The sequence below is a fragment of the Lepidochelys kempii genome, chromosome 23 (genome assembly GCF_965140265.1).
Source record: "Lepidochelys kempii isolate rLepKem1 chromosome 23, rLepKem1.hap2, whole genome shotgun sequence".
Taxonomy (NCBI): Eukaryota; Metazoa; Chordata; order Testudines; family Cheloniidae; genus Lepidochelys; species Lepidochelys kempii.
Genome location: NC_133278.1, coordinates 6,055,958 through 6,071,248, shown reverse-complemented (window position 1 = coordinate 6,071,248; position 15,291 = coordinate 6,055,958). Strand labels below are relative to the sequence as shown.

The following is a 15,291-nucleotide window of genomic DNA, read 5'->3' as shown; positions in this document are numbered from 1 at the left end:
CCCAGGAGTCCTGGCTCCCAGTCCCCCGCTCTCAGCGCTAAGGTGAACAGAGAACTGAGGAGTCCTGGCTCTCAGCCCCACCCCGCTCTCAGCTGGGTGGAGAACCCAGGAGTCCTGGCTCCCAGACCCCTGCTCTCAGCGCTAAGCCGGGAGGAGAAACAAGGAGTCCTGGATCCCAGTGCTAAGGTGGGCAGAGAACCCAGGAATCCTGGCTCCCAGCCCCCCACTCTCAGCACTAATCTGGGCAGAGAACCCAGGAGTCCTAGCTCCCAGCCGGGCAGAAAACGCAGGAGTCCTGGCTGCCAGCCCCCCGCACACTCCGCAGGGCGGAGAACCCAGGAGTCCTGGCTGCCAGCTCCCCCCCCCCTTCCCCTTTGCAGAGGGGCGGCGGCTGGGGGCGGGCCGAGCCGAGCCGAGCGGTGCATTGTGGAGCCGCCGGAGCGCAGCAGGGGGTTGGAGCCCGCAGCAGCCGGGACCGGGATCGGGACCATGCGCCCCCAGAGCCGGGGCAGCCAGGGGCCCAGGTAGGCGGGAGCCGCAGTCAGCCCATGGGCCCCCGCCTCCGCTGCGGCCGGGAGTGAGCGCCCCGAGCCCGGCCCTCGCGCCCCCCGCCCGCTCCGCCGCCCCCCGGCCCGGTTCCGAGCGGCACCATGAGGTGAGAGCCAGGTCGTGCGCCCGGGGCGCTTTGTCCGCGGCCTGGGGGTCCCGGAGGGGGGGGCTGGGGGTCCCGGAGGGGGGGACGCGGCCCTGGCCGGAAGCGGAGCCCGGAGCCGCCAGATCGGCGGGGGGGGGGTCCCCTGGGAATCACTCAGGTGCCTCCTTCCCCCGGCCTCTCTCCTGCCCCCACCGTGGGGGGCGGGAGACGCCTCCCGTGGGGCCTCGAGCCCCCAGCGCTCCTGGCAGGGACTTGGCCCCCCTGCGCCCATCCCCGGGCCCCCCCGCCCAGTAGCTGAGAGCCCTGAGGTTGGCCCAAGGGGAGCATAGAACCCAGGCGTCCGGGACGGGGTGGGGTGGGTGTTGTGCTGCCAGCGTGTCTGGGGGGCGGGCAGCTGCGGGCCCCCCTCCCCGGATCGCTCCTGGGGCAGCCTCTGCCTGGTTCCCTGTGTCCCTCCCCCCCAGGAGACCTAGAGAGGTTTGAGCTGGATCCTGTGGGGCAGGGGCTGGCTTGTCTCTGATGTCACAGCCCGCTGTGGCGGGAGTGAATGACATCACCTGCTCAGGGCTGTGATGTCATGGGTAACGACTGGCAGAGCTGGGGATAGAACCCAGGAGTCCTGGCTCTCAGCCCCCCCTGCGTTCCAACCACTAGACCCCACTCCCCTCCCAGAACCAGGGACAGAACCCAGGAGTCCTGGCTCCCATCTTCCCCCACAACCTCCAGACCCTGCTCCCAGGAGTCCTGGCTCCCAGCACCCCCGCCACACACTAGACCCCACTCCCCTGCCTGCACTTGGAGTCTAGCCCTGTACCTCATTGTCCCCGTGAAGCTGGCTATGGATGCAGCCCCCCCGCAGGTGGTTGGGACGGGGGGTGTGTGTGTGTGGAGGGGGCCACAGCTGCGTCTCCAGCTGCTGGAACTTACCCTACCCTGGCTACGGCTGAGGGGGAGGAGAGATGAGGATCCTGCAACCCCTGTGCAGGGCAGCCCCCTCCCTCCCTTTGGAAACAGGCCCCCCCCAGTGCTCACAACTGTGCTTATGAGGGGGGGGGTCGTCCCAGGAAAGCCCCCCCCCCATTCCCGTGCTCCGCAGCTAAGCATGCCCCCAGCTGTCTGTGCCAAGGGGGGGGTTGGGGCTGCCTGGAGGGTGACCCTCACTCCTGCACCTGGGGGCTGGGCTCAGCTGTTAGTGCTGAACATTCCCAAGCCACTGGGGGGGGGACCCAGCATGGGTGGAGGGGGGGAGAAATGCTCCTGGTGCTTGAAATTCCTGCTCTGTTGGGCGGGAGGGGGTGGACCCGTTCCTGAGCTGCCCTTTGACCCCCAGGCCTGGGCTCCAGCAGCTGACGAGATTGAGGGTCCTGACCCCCATGAGATCAAAGGGCAGAGTCCCCAAGTCGGCGTAGAGCGATTTGGAACTGCGGGACAAACGGTGGGGGGGCTGCGGGTTGGGGCACTGGCAGAGCTCGGTGTGGGGAGCCCAGGGCTGGGAGCGTCAGGAGTGAGGGGTGCTGGCAGAGTGGGGGGGAGCCCAGGGCTGGGCTGGCAGGGGGCTGCGAGTCGGGAGTGAGGGGCAGCAGGGGGAGAGCAGACTGGTATCTTCCCAGGTCTGGTGCTTCAGCTCTGTCCTGTGGTTTGGCCTGGGGCGGTGCAGGGGCCATGGGGCCGACCGTGGGGCCCGTCTGGCTTGGAGGGTGCCGGAGCCGCAGCGTCTGCATATTGCTAAAAAGCAGGAAATGGCCACAAGCACATCCTGGCTTTCCCTTCCCGTTTGTGTGTGTGTGGGGGTGTCCCGGTGGGGGGCTCTCCACAGGCCCCTGGCCTGGGGCTGGCCTATGGGTGAGGGGCCTGGAGGCAGCCTGGGCTGCTGACCCCTGAGCTAGAGCAAAAGGAGGGGTGATCTTGGGAGGGCCTGGGGCTGTGCCCCCCAGATGGGCCGAGCCCTGGCACTTCCCTGCCCCAGTGCACTGGGGCCCTGCTCATGAACGCCAGGGCCCGACCTCCACCCGGTGCATTCTGGGATCCTGGGCACTCCTGTCTCCGTGTGCTGGGAGCAGAGGCTGCTGGGAGCATGGGGTGGGGGGGTCGCATTGGTGCTGGGAGCAGCTGCAGTGGCCAGTGCTGGTTCCGGGGGGGGGGCCTGGCCAGGCTGTCTGCTCCCACCTGGGCCACAGGTATCTGGCTGCTGCTTGGACCAGGCGCTGGGGTCCCTGGGCAACAGACTGTGGGGGGGGGACCCCCTTGGCTGCTGTCTGGCCTGGGGCAGGAGATGCTGCCAGGAGGGTCTCGTGGGGTATTCGAAGGGTGAATGAGGGTCTCCCTTCCCCCACCCCACCCCTGGTGCCTGCGGACACACCCAGCCCTACTGCGGGGTTAGCGGGACCCCAGATGGGGGCTCTCCCCATGGTGCCCTCAGAGCAGGCACTGTGGGTGGGGGTGGGGAGGGTCTGTTACACCAGAGCAGCCTGATGCAGCTCTGGGGTCTGTCCAAGTGGGTCCCCTCTGTCCCCTGACCCCCATGGCCAGCCTGGGGAGAAACCCCCCTCCCCCAGGCACTGTACCACAGCGAGCAGGAAGTGACTCAGGGTCTCACCCAGGAAGTGGGTGGGGGCTGGGGAACAGGGACAGTCCCATGGGGGTGGGGGGCGGCTCCTGAACTCAGGCCCCAGCTTGACCAAAGCCGAAACCTCTGGACTCTGGGGGTGGTCGAAGCCAAAGACCCAGGCCTGCCTTCACCCCAAACCCACACAGATGCAGAGATGGGGCCTCCGGCCGACCCCACCCCACAGGGCTGGGCTAGCAGGGGCTGCAGGGTGGGAGCCCAGGAGCAGGGAAGGTTGCCCTGGGCCTGACTTCTGCACACTAGCACGCTCCTCCCCAGAGGCAGCTGCCTCTCCCTCCAGCTTTGGTGCCTCCTTGAAGGTCAGGCCAGGCCTGATCCCAGCCCCCCACCCCACCAGTGACCAGTTGCCTGTGGGGGGGCCAGGGGATGGGTTGGGGGCTGCAGGATCTCAGCCCTTCCTCTCATTTGTTTTAGGGGTGGGTGGGTTCCTGACCCCCCACAAACAGGGTGATGGGGGTGGGGGGCTGTGCCTGTTTCCCATCCCCCCCCTCCTCCTCCCCCCCACCCCATCTGAGACAAACAGGCTCTGGCCTTCAAACCTGCCCTTATATGGTCACAGATAGCCGCTCCCCCACCTCTTCCTGCTCCGGAGTCTGGCCCCCCCCAGGTGCTGCCTCCGGGGCTGGTGCCCCACCCCCTGGTGTCCTGGGGGGGGGGGGGGGCTGGGAGGAGCCTGTAGGAGGTTAGGCAGGGAAGCCTGGTGGTGGTGGTTGGGGAGTCAGGCAGGCAGGGAAGCACGAAGGGGGGGGCGGGAATTGTCTGAGCCGGGTCCCTGGCCCACAGCCAGCGCTGCCTCAGTCCCTGGGCCGGCTGGTCGGGTGCTGCAGCTGGCTGGGACCCACTGCCTGGTAGCCACTGCCACCACTCCCAGGGCAGCTGGACACCCCATAGGATCCTGCTGCAGATGGACCTTGTGTCCACACCCCCCCCCACCAGCGGCTGGGGTGGCGTTCTCCTCTTGGCATGGGGGAAACTGAGGCACAGAGGGGCAGGGACTAGCCCAAGGTCACGCAGCCAGTGGGGATAGAGCCCAGGAGTCCTGGCTGCCAACCCCTCCCCCTCCCATGCCCGCAGGACATTGGGAAAGAGCGGTGACTGGCGGAAGTGGCTCGTGGTCAGGGCCTGTTGGTCAATTGCCACCCGGCAGACAGCCTGCGAAGCGCTCCGTGATGGGCAGTGCCGGGTGCGGGGGGGGGGGGGCGGGTCTCAGGGAGCCCCTGGGGACCCAGCAGCTCTCAGGGTGCTGCTGGCTGGGGAGCTGCCAGGCTCCCAGTGTTGGGGTGTCACGGGCCGGGCAGGGAGGGCCTGGGGCACAGGGAGGAGTCAGCAGCCTGGGCTTGCCTGGCCTCCCCTCCCCCGCAGCAGCTGGGCCAGGCCTGGGGCTGCCGCGCCCTGTTTGGATTGTAGGAGCGGCAGCTGCTTCCGCTTGGCCCGCGGGTGCTGGGGAGGGGCTGGGAGCTGGCGACATGTGTCTGCCCCCCCCCCCCCAGCTGTCGGGCACCCTGGCGCTCGTTGTGGGAAGGGTGGGGGCAGATCTGGGCCCTCAGGGCGGCTGAGCTTCCCCTTGGCCTTCCTGTGGGAGACATGCCAAGATCCCAGGTGCCCCTGTCAGGCTCAGAGACCATGGGTGGGGGGAGGTGCCCCAGCTCCTGGGGGCAGCGGGGGTGTTCAGGGGCCTCCAGTAGCAGCGACTCAGGGTGTGAATTGGTGTCACCCCCCCCCACGCTGCCAGCGCCCCTCAATCCCGACCTGCAGCCTCCTGCAATCCCTGCCCTGCCCCCCACTCTGACGGCGCCCCTCAATCCCGACCTGCAGCCTCGTGCAATCCCTGCCCTGCCCCCCACGCTGCCAGCGCCCCTCAATCCCGACCTGCAGCCTCCTGCAATCCCTGCCCTGCCCCCCACTCTGCTGGTGCCCCTCAATCCCGACCTGCAGCCTCGTGCAATCCCTGCCCTGCCCCCCACTCTGCCGGTGCCCCTCAATCCCGACCTGCAGCCTCGTGCAATCCCTGCCCTGCCCTCCCACTCTGCCGGCACCCCTCAATCCCGACCTGCAGCCCCCTGCAATCCCTGCCCTGCCCCCGACTCTGCTGGTGCCCCTCAATCCTGACCTGCAGTCCCCTGCCAGCCTAGCCCTGCCCCCCCACTCTGCCAGCGCACCTCACTCCTGACCCGCAGCCCCCTGCCTGCCGAGCCCTGGCAGAGACGGGGCCATAGATGAGCCGGGGTAGGTGGGGCAGGCTGGAGCTGGCTGGGCAGGCCACAGGCAGGATGCTGGATGCTCCCCCTCAGCTGCTCCCTGCGGCCCCTTCCCTGGCTGTTGGTGCCCCCCCTGCCAGCAGGGCCCATGTGCAGGGCGGCCGGCCTCGCGTGACTCGGTTCCTGTGCGGTGGCCTGTGCCTGGCATAATCTTCCTGCAGAGGAAACCCCCAGCCCCCGCCCTAGCGGCTGGTGTCTCCTGGAGGGTCAGCCAGTGCCCCATGGGGCTGGGGGCCTATGTGAGGCTCTTGCGGCCTGCTGGAGTGATACCAGCGATGGCAGGGGGCTCGGGGGAGGAGGGGGCACGCTCTGTGTATAGTGGGGGAGGCCCACGGCCCCAGGATGCACGTCCTGGGCGGACACCCTCGCTCGGTCCCCGGCGGGGCTGGGGCTGTGGGGCTGGGAGAATGGCTGAAGGTGGAGGTGCTGCTAGTTCCCCTGGGCGCTGCTGTGGGCCGGGGGCAGGGCAGCAATCTTGGGGGGGGGGCTTCTGTGCCCAGGGGAGGGACGTTCCCTCCTCATTGGGCAGCCTGGCTTCGGGGCCAGGAGCTTTGAGGTTGCAACCCCAGGGATGGTCTCTCTGCTCCCTGCCCTCAGTCAGGAGGGACCTGGGCCTGCTTCTCTCTACCCCCCCAGGCAGTGTGTGTGTGTGGGGGGGAAGGGGTGTCACCTGGGGGGGGCGCTTCTCCCCCTTGGGATCCCACCACTGGCACCTGTGCTGCCTTCAGCACCTCCCGTCCCCAGGACCCAGCAGCACAGGGACACCCAAACCAAACATCCCCTGGGCTGGGAGTGGGACCTGAAGCCCTACTTGGGGGGAGGGGGGGGGCTGAACTACATCAGGGGGCTATTTTCCAGCCTCCCCAGAGAGGGGTCCCCCAGCTGGCTCCCACCCACACACTTTGGGGTTTGGGGGCTGTGAAGGTTCCTGGGATTTTGTGACTGATCCCACCAACTCTGAGCTGGGGGGGCAGAGCCGGGATGCTGGGGTTCTGGGGGGGGGTCTAGGGGTTAATGTGGGGGGGGGGATGGGAGTCAGGACTCCTGGGTTCTGTGCCTGACTCTGCCATTCCATTCCCCTCCCTGTGCCTCAGTTTCCCCTGTACAGTGGGCTGATCCCTGTCCCCTGGGGTGCGGTGCCCCCCTGAGTGTCTGGGCCTGGAGTGCACTGGGGGTTCCCCTGGTGCTAAAGGGTGAGCTGCCGGCTGGGCTTGCGGGGGGCTCAGCTGGTTCACTTTGGCGTGGGGAGGGGCCTGCAGGAGCTCCTCCCTCCACATTCACCCCCTTCTCCTTCCGCAGCGAGACGGTTGTCTGCGCCACCCGTGCCACGGTGATGCTGTACGACGATGCCAACAAGAAGTGGGTGACGGCGGGGAGCGGCCCCCAGGTTGTCAGCTGGGTGCAGATCTACCACAACCCGGGCACCAACACCTTCCGCGTGGTGGGCCGTAAGATGCAGTCGGACCAGCAGGTGTGGGGGCTGGGCGGGGAGGGGGGCCCTGGGACCAGCCAGGCATCAGGGGCTCAGGCTGCGCCCCAGGAGAGGGGCTGTCGGAAAAGGTGGCCCCAGGGCCCTGCACCCCCTGTGATCTGCCCTTGTGGGAGTCCTGGCTGGGGGGGATGGGGACTGGATCCCCCTTGGGTGAGGCAAAGCTGGGCATTGTGGGGCTGGCTCTCCTGGCCAGTGTTCCAGTCGTCCTGCCCCGGTTCTCCCCAAGTGCCCTGTCCCCAGAGTTTGCAGCTTGTCCTGTCCCCTAGGCTGCCTCCCCCTCAGGAAATGTGTGCTGGGCCCTGACCTGTGGTTTGGGGCTCATCCTGGGAGCCCCCCTGCAGAGCTGAGGACTGGGTGGCCCAGGAGCTGGGCGGGGGGACGGGGGACCTTCTGCAACCCCCTGCTATGGGAATTGTAGGCTTCCCTCTGGTGCCGGAGGGCACTGCCAGCCCCTCGTGCTGTGCTTGGCAGAGCCGGTGCCAGGGCTGGTGGTCTGGGCAGGGGCAGGCCAAATCATCCTACCCTTGATGCTCTCCCCCGCCCCCCCCAAACTCAGGTGAGAAGCCAGGGGTCCTGCCCCCCCATACCCCCCCTCCAGAGCTGGGGTTGGAAGAACCCGGGGGGGTCCTGGCCCCAGCCCCTCCTGCCCTCTGAACAGGGACATCCCCATACCCAGGCCAGTCCCTGGGTGGCAGCTGCTCTTGTTTGTGTCTCACCTCCCCCCCGACACCCCCCCCCCCCCCCGTGGCCTTGGTATGGTCCTTGGGGGGGCTGGGATCCCATGGGCCCCCTGCTGACCCGGCTCTCTACCCCCCCCCCCCCCAGGTGGTCATTAACTGTGCAGTAATGAAGGGGATGAAGTACAACCAGGCCACACCCAACTTCCACCAGTGGCGTGATGCCCGCCAGGTCTGGGGTCTCAACTTCAGCACCAAGGAGGACGCCAACCAGTTTGCCAGTGGGATGCTGCTCGCCCTGGACCAGCTGGAGGCGGGTGAGCGGTGCCCGGCCCTGCCCCCATCGCCCAGGGGGTTGGACACAGCTTGGGTGGGGGCTCAGGCTGGAGATGTGGGGGCTTGGTCCCACCGCAGTGCCAGGGTTTGGGGGGCTGGAGGGCGGGTCGCCCTGTTGGAGCTGTGGCCGGGGGTGGGGAGCCAGCGCTCGGATCTCTGTGGGGGAAGCTGCGGGGTGGAACCTGTTGCTGACCCCCACCCCCATTGTGTGTCCCGGTGCAGGCTTGGCTCCGTCTGGGCCACCCCAGAACGGCCCCTCCCCAGATGAGATGGAGCAACAGAAAAGGTATGGTGTCTCTCTCTTGCCCCCCACCCACCTGCGCCCTCCCACCAGGTCCCCCACCCCTTCCCAGACCTCTGGTGGGCTTGGTGGGGTGGGCAGTTGCAGGGGCCGTTAGCAGGAAGGGTCTCTCAGGCTTGGGGGGCAAAGGGGAGTCAGGGTGGCCCCGGGGTGGTGGTCGGGGGTACAAGGCACCTTCCCCCATCCCATCCTGGGCCCCTCGGTGAGGGCTGCCCAGTCGCTGACGCCTGTGCCCCAGGTGATTACTGAAGTGACCTCTCCCCCCTCCCCCCTCCACCCCCGGCTAAGCCCCCGAGCGGCTGGAGCGGACGCTGCCGGCTCAGCCCCTAATCGGCTTGCGGCTGGCGGGGCGAGCAGCTGCCCAGCATGTGTGGGTTCGTGGTGTCAGGGATCCTGGACCCGGGGTCCCCCCAGGCCTCGCCACGCACGTGAGTGACTGGGGGGAGGGGGGAGATGCCCTGGGGGGGGGTCCCTGGGTATTTGTGTCCCCCCCCCCTTCCAGTTCTCACCCCTCTTTGTCTCCCAGGCAGGAGCAGGAGCGCCGGGTGGCCAGTGCAGGTGGGTAATGCAGGGGGGGCAGGCGGTGGGGAGTCGGGGGGCAGGTGGCCCAGCTCCGGCACTGGGAGTCGGGATTGGTCTGTCGCACACGATCAGCCCCCTTCCCCCCCCCCCAGCCATATCTCTAGCCCCACAGGACTGCGCCCGTGGGAGCGTGGGGGGTGTCTCCCCACCTCTGCCTCAGCCCAGCAGGGTTGCTGCAAGTGGTGGTGTTGGCGGGAGGGGGGTGCCTCAGGGATTTCAACAATTCACGTAGTGGGATTAGTTCTGGGTGCTGGGGGAGGGGGGGGTCGCGTGGGGCCCCCAGTCCCCAGGGTGGTCTTGCCTGGCTAAGAGGGTCCCAGTGGCATCTGCTTAGACCTCTTCTCCTCCCCCCCCGCCCCCCCCTCCCGGTGCTCCAGCTCCCTCTAACCCCCCTTGGTCTTGTGTGGCAGGAGCTCCAGTGACCCCTTCGGGGGGAGGCCCCCCGCCGCCCCCAGGGCCGCCACCCCCGCCAGGGCCGCCTCCACCACCCGGCCTGCCCGCCACTGCTGGGGGGCCACCCCCTGCGACTGGGGGGCCACCTCCCGCCCCTCCTCTGCCTGCTGCACAGGGCCCGGGGGCGGGAGGCGGGGGGGCCTCCGGCCTGGCAGCTGCCATCGCAAGCGCAAAACTCAGGAAAATCGCCAAGGTGGGTGGGGAGGAGCAGGATTGGGGCGGGGGGGGAGTGGGGTGGGGGCGGAGTTGGGGGGAGGAGGGGGGGTTGGAAGAAGGTAGGGGTCGGGCGGCCCCAGCCCAGGCTGGGTCTGGCGCTGGAGGCGGGTTGGCCTGTTGCGGGGCGGGGGTCCCTGCGGAAGGGGGGCCCAAGGCATCGAGCAGGGCTAGAACCGGGGAGTGTGTGTGTGTGTCTGTGGGTTAGTGGGGGAGGGATTGCGGTGCTGGGCCTGGTAATGACTCTGCTCCCTGTCCCCCAGCAGCAGGAGGATGGCGCTGGGCCGGCGGGGGGCAGCCCCAGCCCCGGGACGGCCCCAAAGAACGAGGCCAGCCGCGGCGGGGGGGGCGGGGGCCTGATGGAGGAGATGAGCGCCATGCTGGCCAGACGGTGAGGGGCGGCAGGGTGTGTGTGTGCTGGGTCTCCATGTTGGGGGGGGCGGGGGGGGGGATCTGTGTTGTGGGGCTGGGATGGTGGTGGTGGGGGACGGGGCTGTGCTCTGGGAGGCTGGGGGCTCTGTGCCGGGGGGTAGGAGGTGCTGCCCTGTGGGTGTGGGGCTGGGGCATGGGGGGAGATCCCAGACGTGTCCCCAGTGCTGACTCGGCCCTGCCAGAGGGTCGGGGGCTTGCCCGAGAGGGATCTGTGCCTCCTGGCCGGGGGCGGGGGTGGCGGCTCTCGGGGCGGGGCAGGCCTGGGTGGGCGCTAACCCCACTCTCCCTGTCGCCCCCCGCAGGCGGAAAGCCACGCTGCCGGGCGAGAAGCCTGGGCCGAAGAAAGATGAGGACATTTCCAGCGTGAGTGTCCTGCCCCCTCTCCGTCCGGCAGCCTGTTCCTGGGGAGGGGGCAGGTGGGCTGGGGCCTGGCCAGGCTTGGCGGGGTCTGTGCTGAGTCCTGGATCTGCCCAGCAGTGCAGGAGGGAGCTGGCCCCACTTCTTGGGGGGGAAGGAGATTCCCCTGGGGCTCCTTGGGGGGAGAAAGGGGAGCTTGCCCAGGGCCACAAGACCCACTGACACCCCCCCCCCCCTTCGTTCTGCCCCCAGCAGCAAGACACCGCCGAACCCTCAGGTACTAGGACCTCGAGCCTGCAGAGCGGTGAGTGTGGGGGGGCCCCCGCCAGCCCCAGAGACCCCTGTCTCCCAGCATGCCCAGGGGGAGGACAGGTGGAGCAGGGCATGCTGGGAGCGGACTGAAGGGGGGGCAGGGGAGCAGGGGACAGGCAGCCCTTCACCTGGGCATTGTGCTGCCTGGCACTGGCTGCGGGGGGGGGAGGCCCACGGATGGGGGTGGTTCACACCTTGGACTCTCTGCTGGGGTGGGGGGGCTGTGTGTCTGAGGGGCCCCCCCCTCCAAATTCCTCTTCCCATGGACCTCCCCAGTGAAAGCGCCAGGCACCCATTTCTCCCCTCTCTTGGCAGACTTGGTGCGGAGGCCCTGGGAGAAGAACAGCTCCACCCTGCCCAGGTGGGTGCTGCCCGGCTGGGCCATGGGGAGGGTGGGGGTCCAGGCGGCTGGAGCCAGGAGGGGCCGGGCTGGGCCGGGGGTCTGTCTGCCTCTCTCTTCCCCCCAGGCATAGTGAGACCCAGGAGAGCAGAGAATCCCCCAGTCCCGCCCGGAGTAGCACCAGCCTCTCGGGGTAGTGCCCGGGCGTGGGTTGGGGGACCGAAGCCATGGGGCAGATATGGGGCAGACTGAGCAGTGGGGGGGCACTAGGCCTTGCTCCAAGGGAGGAGGAGGTGGGTATCCTGGACACAGGGGCTGGTGGAGCAGGTGGGCCCCTGGAGGGAAGTGTGTGTGTGTGTGGGGGGGGGGGGTGGATGGGGACACCATGGCCAGGGGCTTTCCGGCTGGGCAGTGGTGCCAGGGCCCAGAGCTGGGCATGGGGCTGGCTGGGGGGCGGCGCATGCGCTGCTGGGGGCAGGGGCGATGCAGAGCCCAAGGCGCAGGGCTGGGTAGGGCTGCGGCTCCCTGGAACCGTACCCGCTGGGCAGCAAACAGAGCCACACCGCCTGGCTTGGCCTCCCCTGATCCTTCTGAATATCTCCTCGCCCTGCTGCGCCCTTGGCCACGGCGTGATACCTCAGGCCTACCGTGAATATCCCCCCACCCCAATTGCACGTGGGGAAACTGAGGCACCAGGCTTGGGAGGGACTTGCCAAAGAGCACAGTAGCACAGGTGGGGAAAGAGCCCAGGAATCCTGATGCCCCTCCCGTAAGTGGGCTGCCTGTTAACTCTGGAACCTAACGCTGTCTGTGTGTCACCCCAAGCTGTGGAGCCCCCTCAGTGGCAAGGCTCTCAGACAGGGGTGGGATCCCTGCCAAAGAGGGACATAGAGCCTCGTGGAGCTTCTCACCCCTAACCCCTGCTCCGTTCTCCCTCCTCCCCCCCCCCCTCCCGCCCAGGATGAAATCAGCTGCCCCCAGCAGCACAGAGCCCCCGGCCAGCACAGATGAGTCCGGCCTGGAGCGGATCAAACAGGTACCAGGGTGGGGGAGGAGCCAGGAAACCCAGCCCTGGGGTGACATGGGGTTCGTTCCTAACCCTGGGACTCTGCTCGGTGACTGGAGCAGGACCCCATGACCCTGAGCATGGAGGTGGGGGTCTGGATTGGGCTGTTGCTGGGGGAGGGGTGTAGGGGTGGTGGTGCTGGAGGTGGAGTTTGCATGGGGGGGCAGTGGGGGGGGGCTGTGCAAGTGCCCGGTGTTGGGGGGGAGGCATGCTGGGGGCTGTTGCAAGACTGTATGTGGGGAGGCATGGGGGGACACTGGGGGGAAGAGAGGGTGCCAGGGGGCAGGAGTGGCTGTGCACAGGGGATGGTGCGGGGGGGGGGGTGTTCCAGGGGGGAGGGGTGCCAGAGGAGGGGGCAGGGCTGTGCGTAGGAGGGGGTGCTGGGGAGGTTCTGGGGGTGGGGCTGCATGTGAGGGGGTGCCAGGGGAGAGGGGCAGGGCTGCACGCAGGGGTGGTGATGGGGGAAGGGTTGTACACGAGGGGGTGCAGGGTGGGCCGCGCCCCCTAACGCTGCGCCCTCACCCAGGAGCTGCTGGAGGAGCTGCGCCGGGAGCTGCAGAAGCTGAAGGAGGAGATCATCGAGGGTGAGCCACCTGTAGGGGTCGCTGGGCTCGGTTCCTGCCTGCTTGGTGCGGGGGGCCCGTGGCATGAGGGATCCAGGGGGAGGGGGGTGTTCTCTGTGCGCGGCCCCAGTCCCCTGCAGATGCCCCAGCTCCTGAGCAAGGGCTGCTTCAGCTTGGAGCCCCCTGGCTGCTTCCTGGTGGCCGTGGGGCCGCCTGGCCTGGCATGTCTTCCCCTCTCCCCCCCATCTGGCTCCTGGACACTTACCACCCCCCCCTTCTCTCTCTGCAGCATTCGTCCTGGAACTGAGGAAGCGGGGCTCGCCCTAGCCCCCCATCCCACCCGGCCGGCGGTCCCAGGGCTGCCGAGGCTCCTGTGCCACCCACGGGTTTATCGTCTTTGACACGCGCCCCGCCCCCTCACACTTGAAGCCCCTCCCCCATGCACCCCCTCCTCCGGCCGATGGTTACCGGGGCGCCAGCCCCACTGTGCAATTCCAGGGGGTGGTCCAAATTCCTGGAGATTCCCCCCCCACCATCCCTCTGGGGCTGCCCCGGAGCTCCCAGGCTGTGCCTTACCCCTGGGGCAGGAGCAGAGCAATAGCACCCCCTGCAGGCTGCTGCCTACCAAAGGGCCCCTCCCCCCCAGACAGCAGGGCTTGGGGGGTCTCTGGGAGGAGTCGGCGTCGTTCCTGCCCCCCAGGAGCAGCGCAGAGCTGCCTCCCCCTGGGGGCCTGGCATGATGGAGAGATTCCCTGAAACACCCCTGCCCTGCCAGGAATTGGAGGGCCGGGGATCCCCCCCCCAGTCCCGCCCTGTGCCCACTCACTGCTTCCTGGCCCCCAGCTCTGCTGGGTTCAGCTTATTTTATATTTTTTTACACGGGGGGGGGGAGGGGGAGTTTTTTTATCTTGGGGGTGGGGGCCCCCAGCTGGGCAGTGACAGGAACTGTCCTGAGGTGGGGTTGATCCTTTACCCCTGGCTGGGGAGGGGCAGACTCTCCGCTCTTTTCTATGCGGCTGTTAATGTTCACTTTATTTTTTTGGGTTGTTGGTTTTTTACTGATTTCTGGGGCATTTGTGCCCAGTACCAGGGAGAGATGCTTTTCCCCTCCCCTGCGCCGTGCCGCCTGGCACCGGGCCCCCCCGCCTGGCACCGGGCACGGACCCTTGGTACCCAGTTCTGGAATAAACCTTTCCTTTTTGTAAGTTACACTCCTCCCTCTGTCTCATTGTGGGGCAGGACGCCTGGGTTCTATCCCTGGCTTGGGGAGGGGAGTGGGGGCTGGGGGTTAGAGTGGGGTGTGGGAAGGGGGTTCAGGGGTCACAGCAGGGCCACTAGGCTCTACTCAAAGATAGTTTGTGCCTTTGGGGGGGGGTGTGGGGTGGCTGCATCAAACCCTCCCACCCAGCCTGTGCCGAGGGGGGACAGAGGGGCTGCTGGAGTCCAGCGTCGTTGCCTGAGCGCCACCCCAATTATCCCCCAACGAGCGCCTCATCAGCCAGGGCTGGGCCTGGGCCCGGGCCCCCCATACGCTCCTCAGCATCCTCTGCCTGCTGTACCCATCCCCCCAGGCTGGCAGCAGGGCCAAGCGGGGCACCTGGGCCCTCCTAGAGCTGCCCGTGCCAGATGCCTGCCTCGGAGCCCCACTCACCCTGGCAGGGTGAGAGGAGGGGGGCAGCGGGGGTTGGGGGGGTGCACCTGGGGCGTTGCTGCTGCCTCCAGCCAGGCTGGGGTGCATGGGGCGGGGAGGCCACAAAGGCTGGGACTAGAATAAATTCCAGGTGCCCTGAGGGGAGTGGGGAGGGGGGGGTCAGGGCAGCCCCAGGAGGCTGCGGGGTTGTAACGGCCATAAAGGGGATCCCCGCTCTGCCTGGAACCACCCCCAGCACCAACAGGGGCGGGAGGTGGGGGGGCCCCACTACAACCCAGCTGTGGCCCGGGCAAAGGCCTGGGGAGGGGTCCTGCCCCCCAACACCCTCCGCCTCGGAGCCAGGGGAAGCCAGGTGCCTTGTCACCGCATGGCCTTCTCATTAAGCACTAGGAAGGGTGGGACTGGGGTTGGGGGGTGGGAGCAGGGAGCGGGCTGGCCTGGCTCCAGGTGGGGGTGGTGGGGTGTAGGGCTTTGCCAGGGACACAAGCTGGGCTGTTGCTGGAGTCGTGTCCCCCCCACCCCCCGAACCTGGCCACCTGCAGGCAGACTCAGGCCTGGACCAACTTGGTGGGGGGGTGGGGGAATCCATCTCCCTCGAGGGCTGGGGTGGGGGGAACAGGGCGCAGGGCCCTGACTGGGGTCCAGCACCTCCTGCTGCCCAGGAGCTGCCATTGCTGGGCAAATTGCAGGGGTGATGCCATTTTCGTGCCTGCCCTCACCAGGTGCCAGCTGGCAGAGACACACAGCCCAGCCCTCGCCAACCTCTCCCTGCCTGGCCAGGCCTGTCCCACCCCCTGCCAACCTCTCCCTGCTTGGCCCCAGTCAGGCCCACACCCAGCCACCTGAACTCTGCCCCCTGGCCAGGCCTGCCCCAGCCAGCACCCCCTCCCCACACAGTTGTGGGGTGTGACTAAGTGGGACTGTTCTTAATGTTTCCTCTGAATAGTGTGGGTGTGCCTCAGTTTCCCTTATGCAGT

The 15,291-nt window shown here is 68.2% G+C and overlaps 1 protein-coding gene across 4 annotated transcripts; it reads left to right on the top strand.

The window, feature by feature from the left end:
- The first annotated feature begins 393 nt into the window (after window positions 1–393).
- Window positions 394–13,556, top strand: VASP (vasodilator stimulated phosphoprotein). 4 transcript variants are annotated; one of them, XM_073321619.1, is made up of 13 exons: window positions 394–524; window positions 6,839–7,010; window positions 7,857–8,025; window positions 8,267–8,330; window positions 8,872–8,903; window positions 9,338–9,573; window positions 9,857–9,984; window positions 10,328–10,388; window positions 10,638–10,686; window positions 11,010–11,055; window positions 11,995–12,070; window positions 12,627–12,684; window positions 12,953–13,556. In XM_073321619.1, the coding sequence occupies exons 1-13, from the start codon at window positions 490–492 to the stop codon at window positions 12,988–12,990; spliced, it is 1,164 nt and encodes a 387-aa protein (XP_073177720.1). In that variant the 5' UTR covers window positions 394–489; the 3' UTR covers window positions 12,991–13,556. The 4 variants fall into 4 exon arrangements, with proteins under 4 accessions (XP_073177720.1, XP_073177718.1, XP_073177719.1 ...); XM_073321617.1 differs by having other exon boundaries at window positions 396–524; window positions 10,635–10,686; XM_073321618.1 differs by having other exon boundaries at window positions 397–524; window positions 9,860–9,984; window positions 10,635–10,686.
- Window positions 13,557–15,291: the final 1,735 nt, after the last annotated feature.

Excerpts from the sequence above, each read along its gene's own strand:
- VASP (XM_073321617.1), top strand. The coding sequence starts at position 490 with ATGCGCCCCCAGAGCCGGGGCAGCCAGGGGCCCAG. Across the intron at positions 525-6,838 it reads CGGGGCAGCCAGGGGCCCAG|CGAGACGGTTGTCTGCGCCA; the intron begins GTAGGCGGGAGC and ends CTCCTTCCGCAG. Across the intron at positions 9,985-10,327 it reads AGCGCCATGCTGGCCAGACG|GCGGAAAGCCACGCTGCCGG; the intron begins GTGAGGGGCGGC and ends CGCCCCCCGCAG.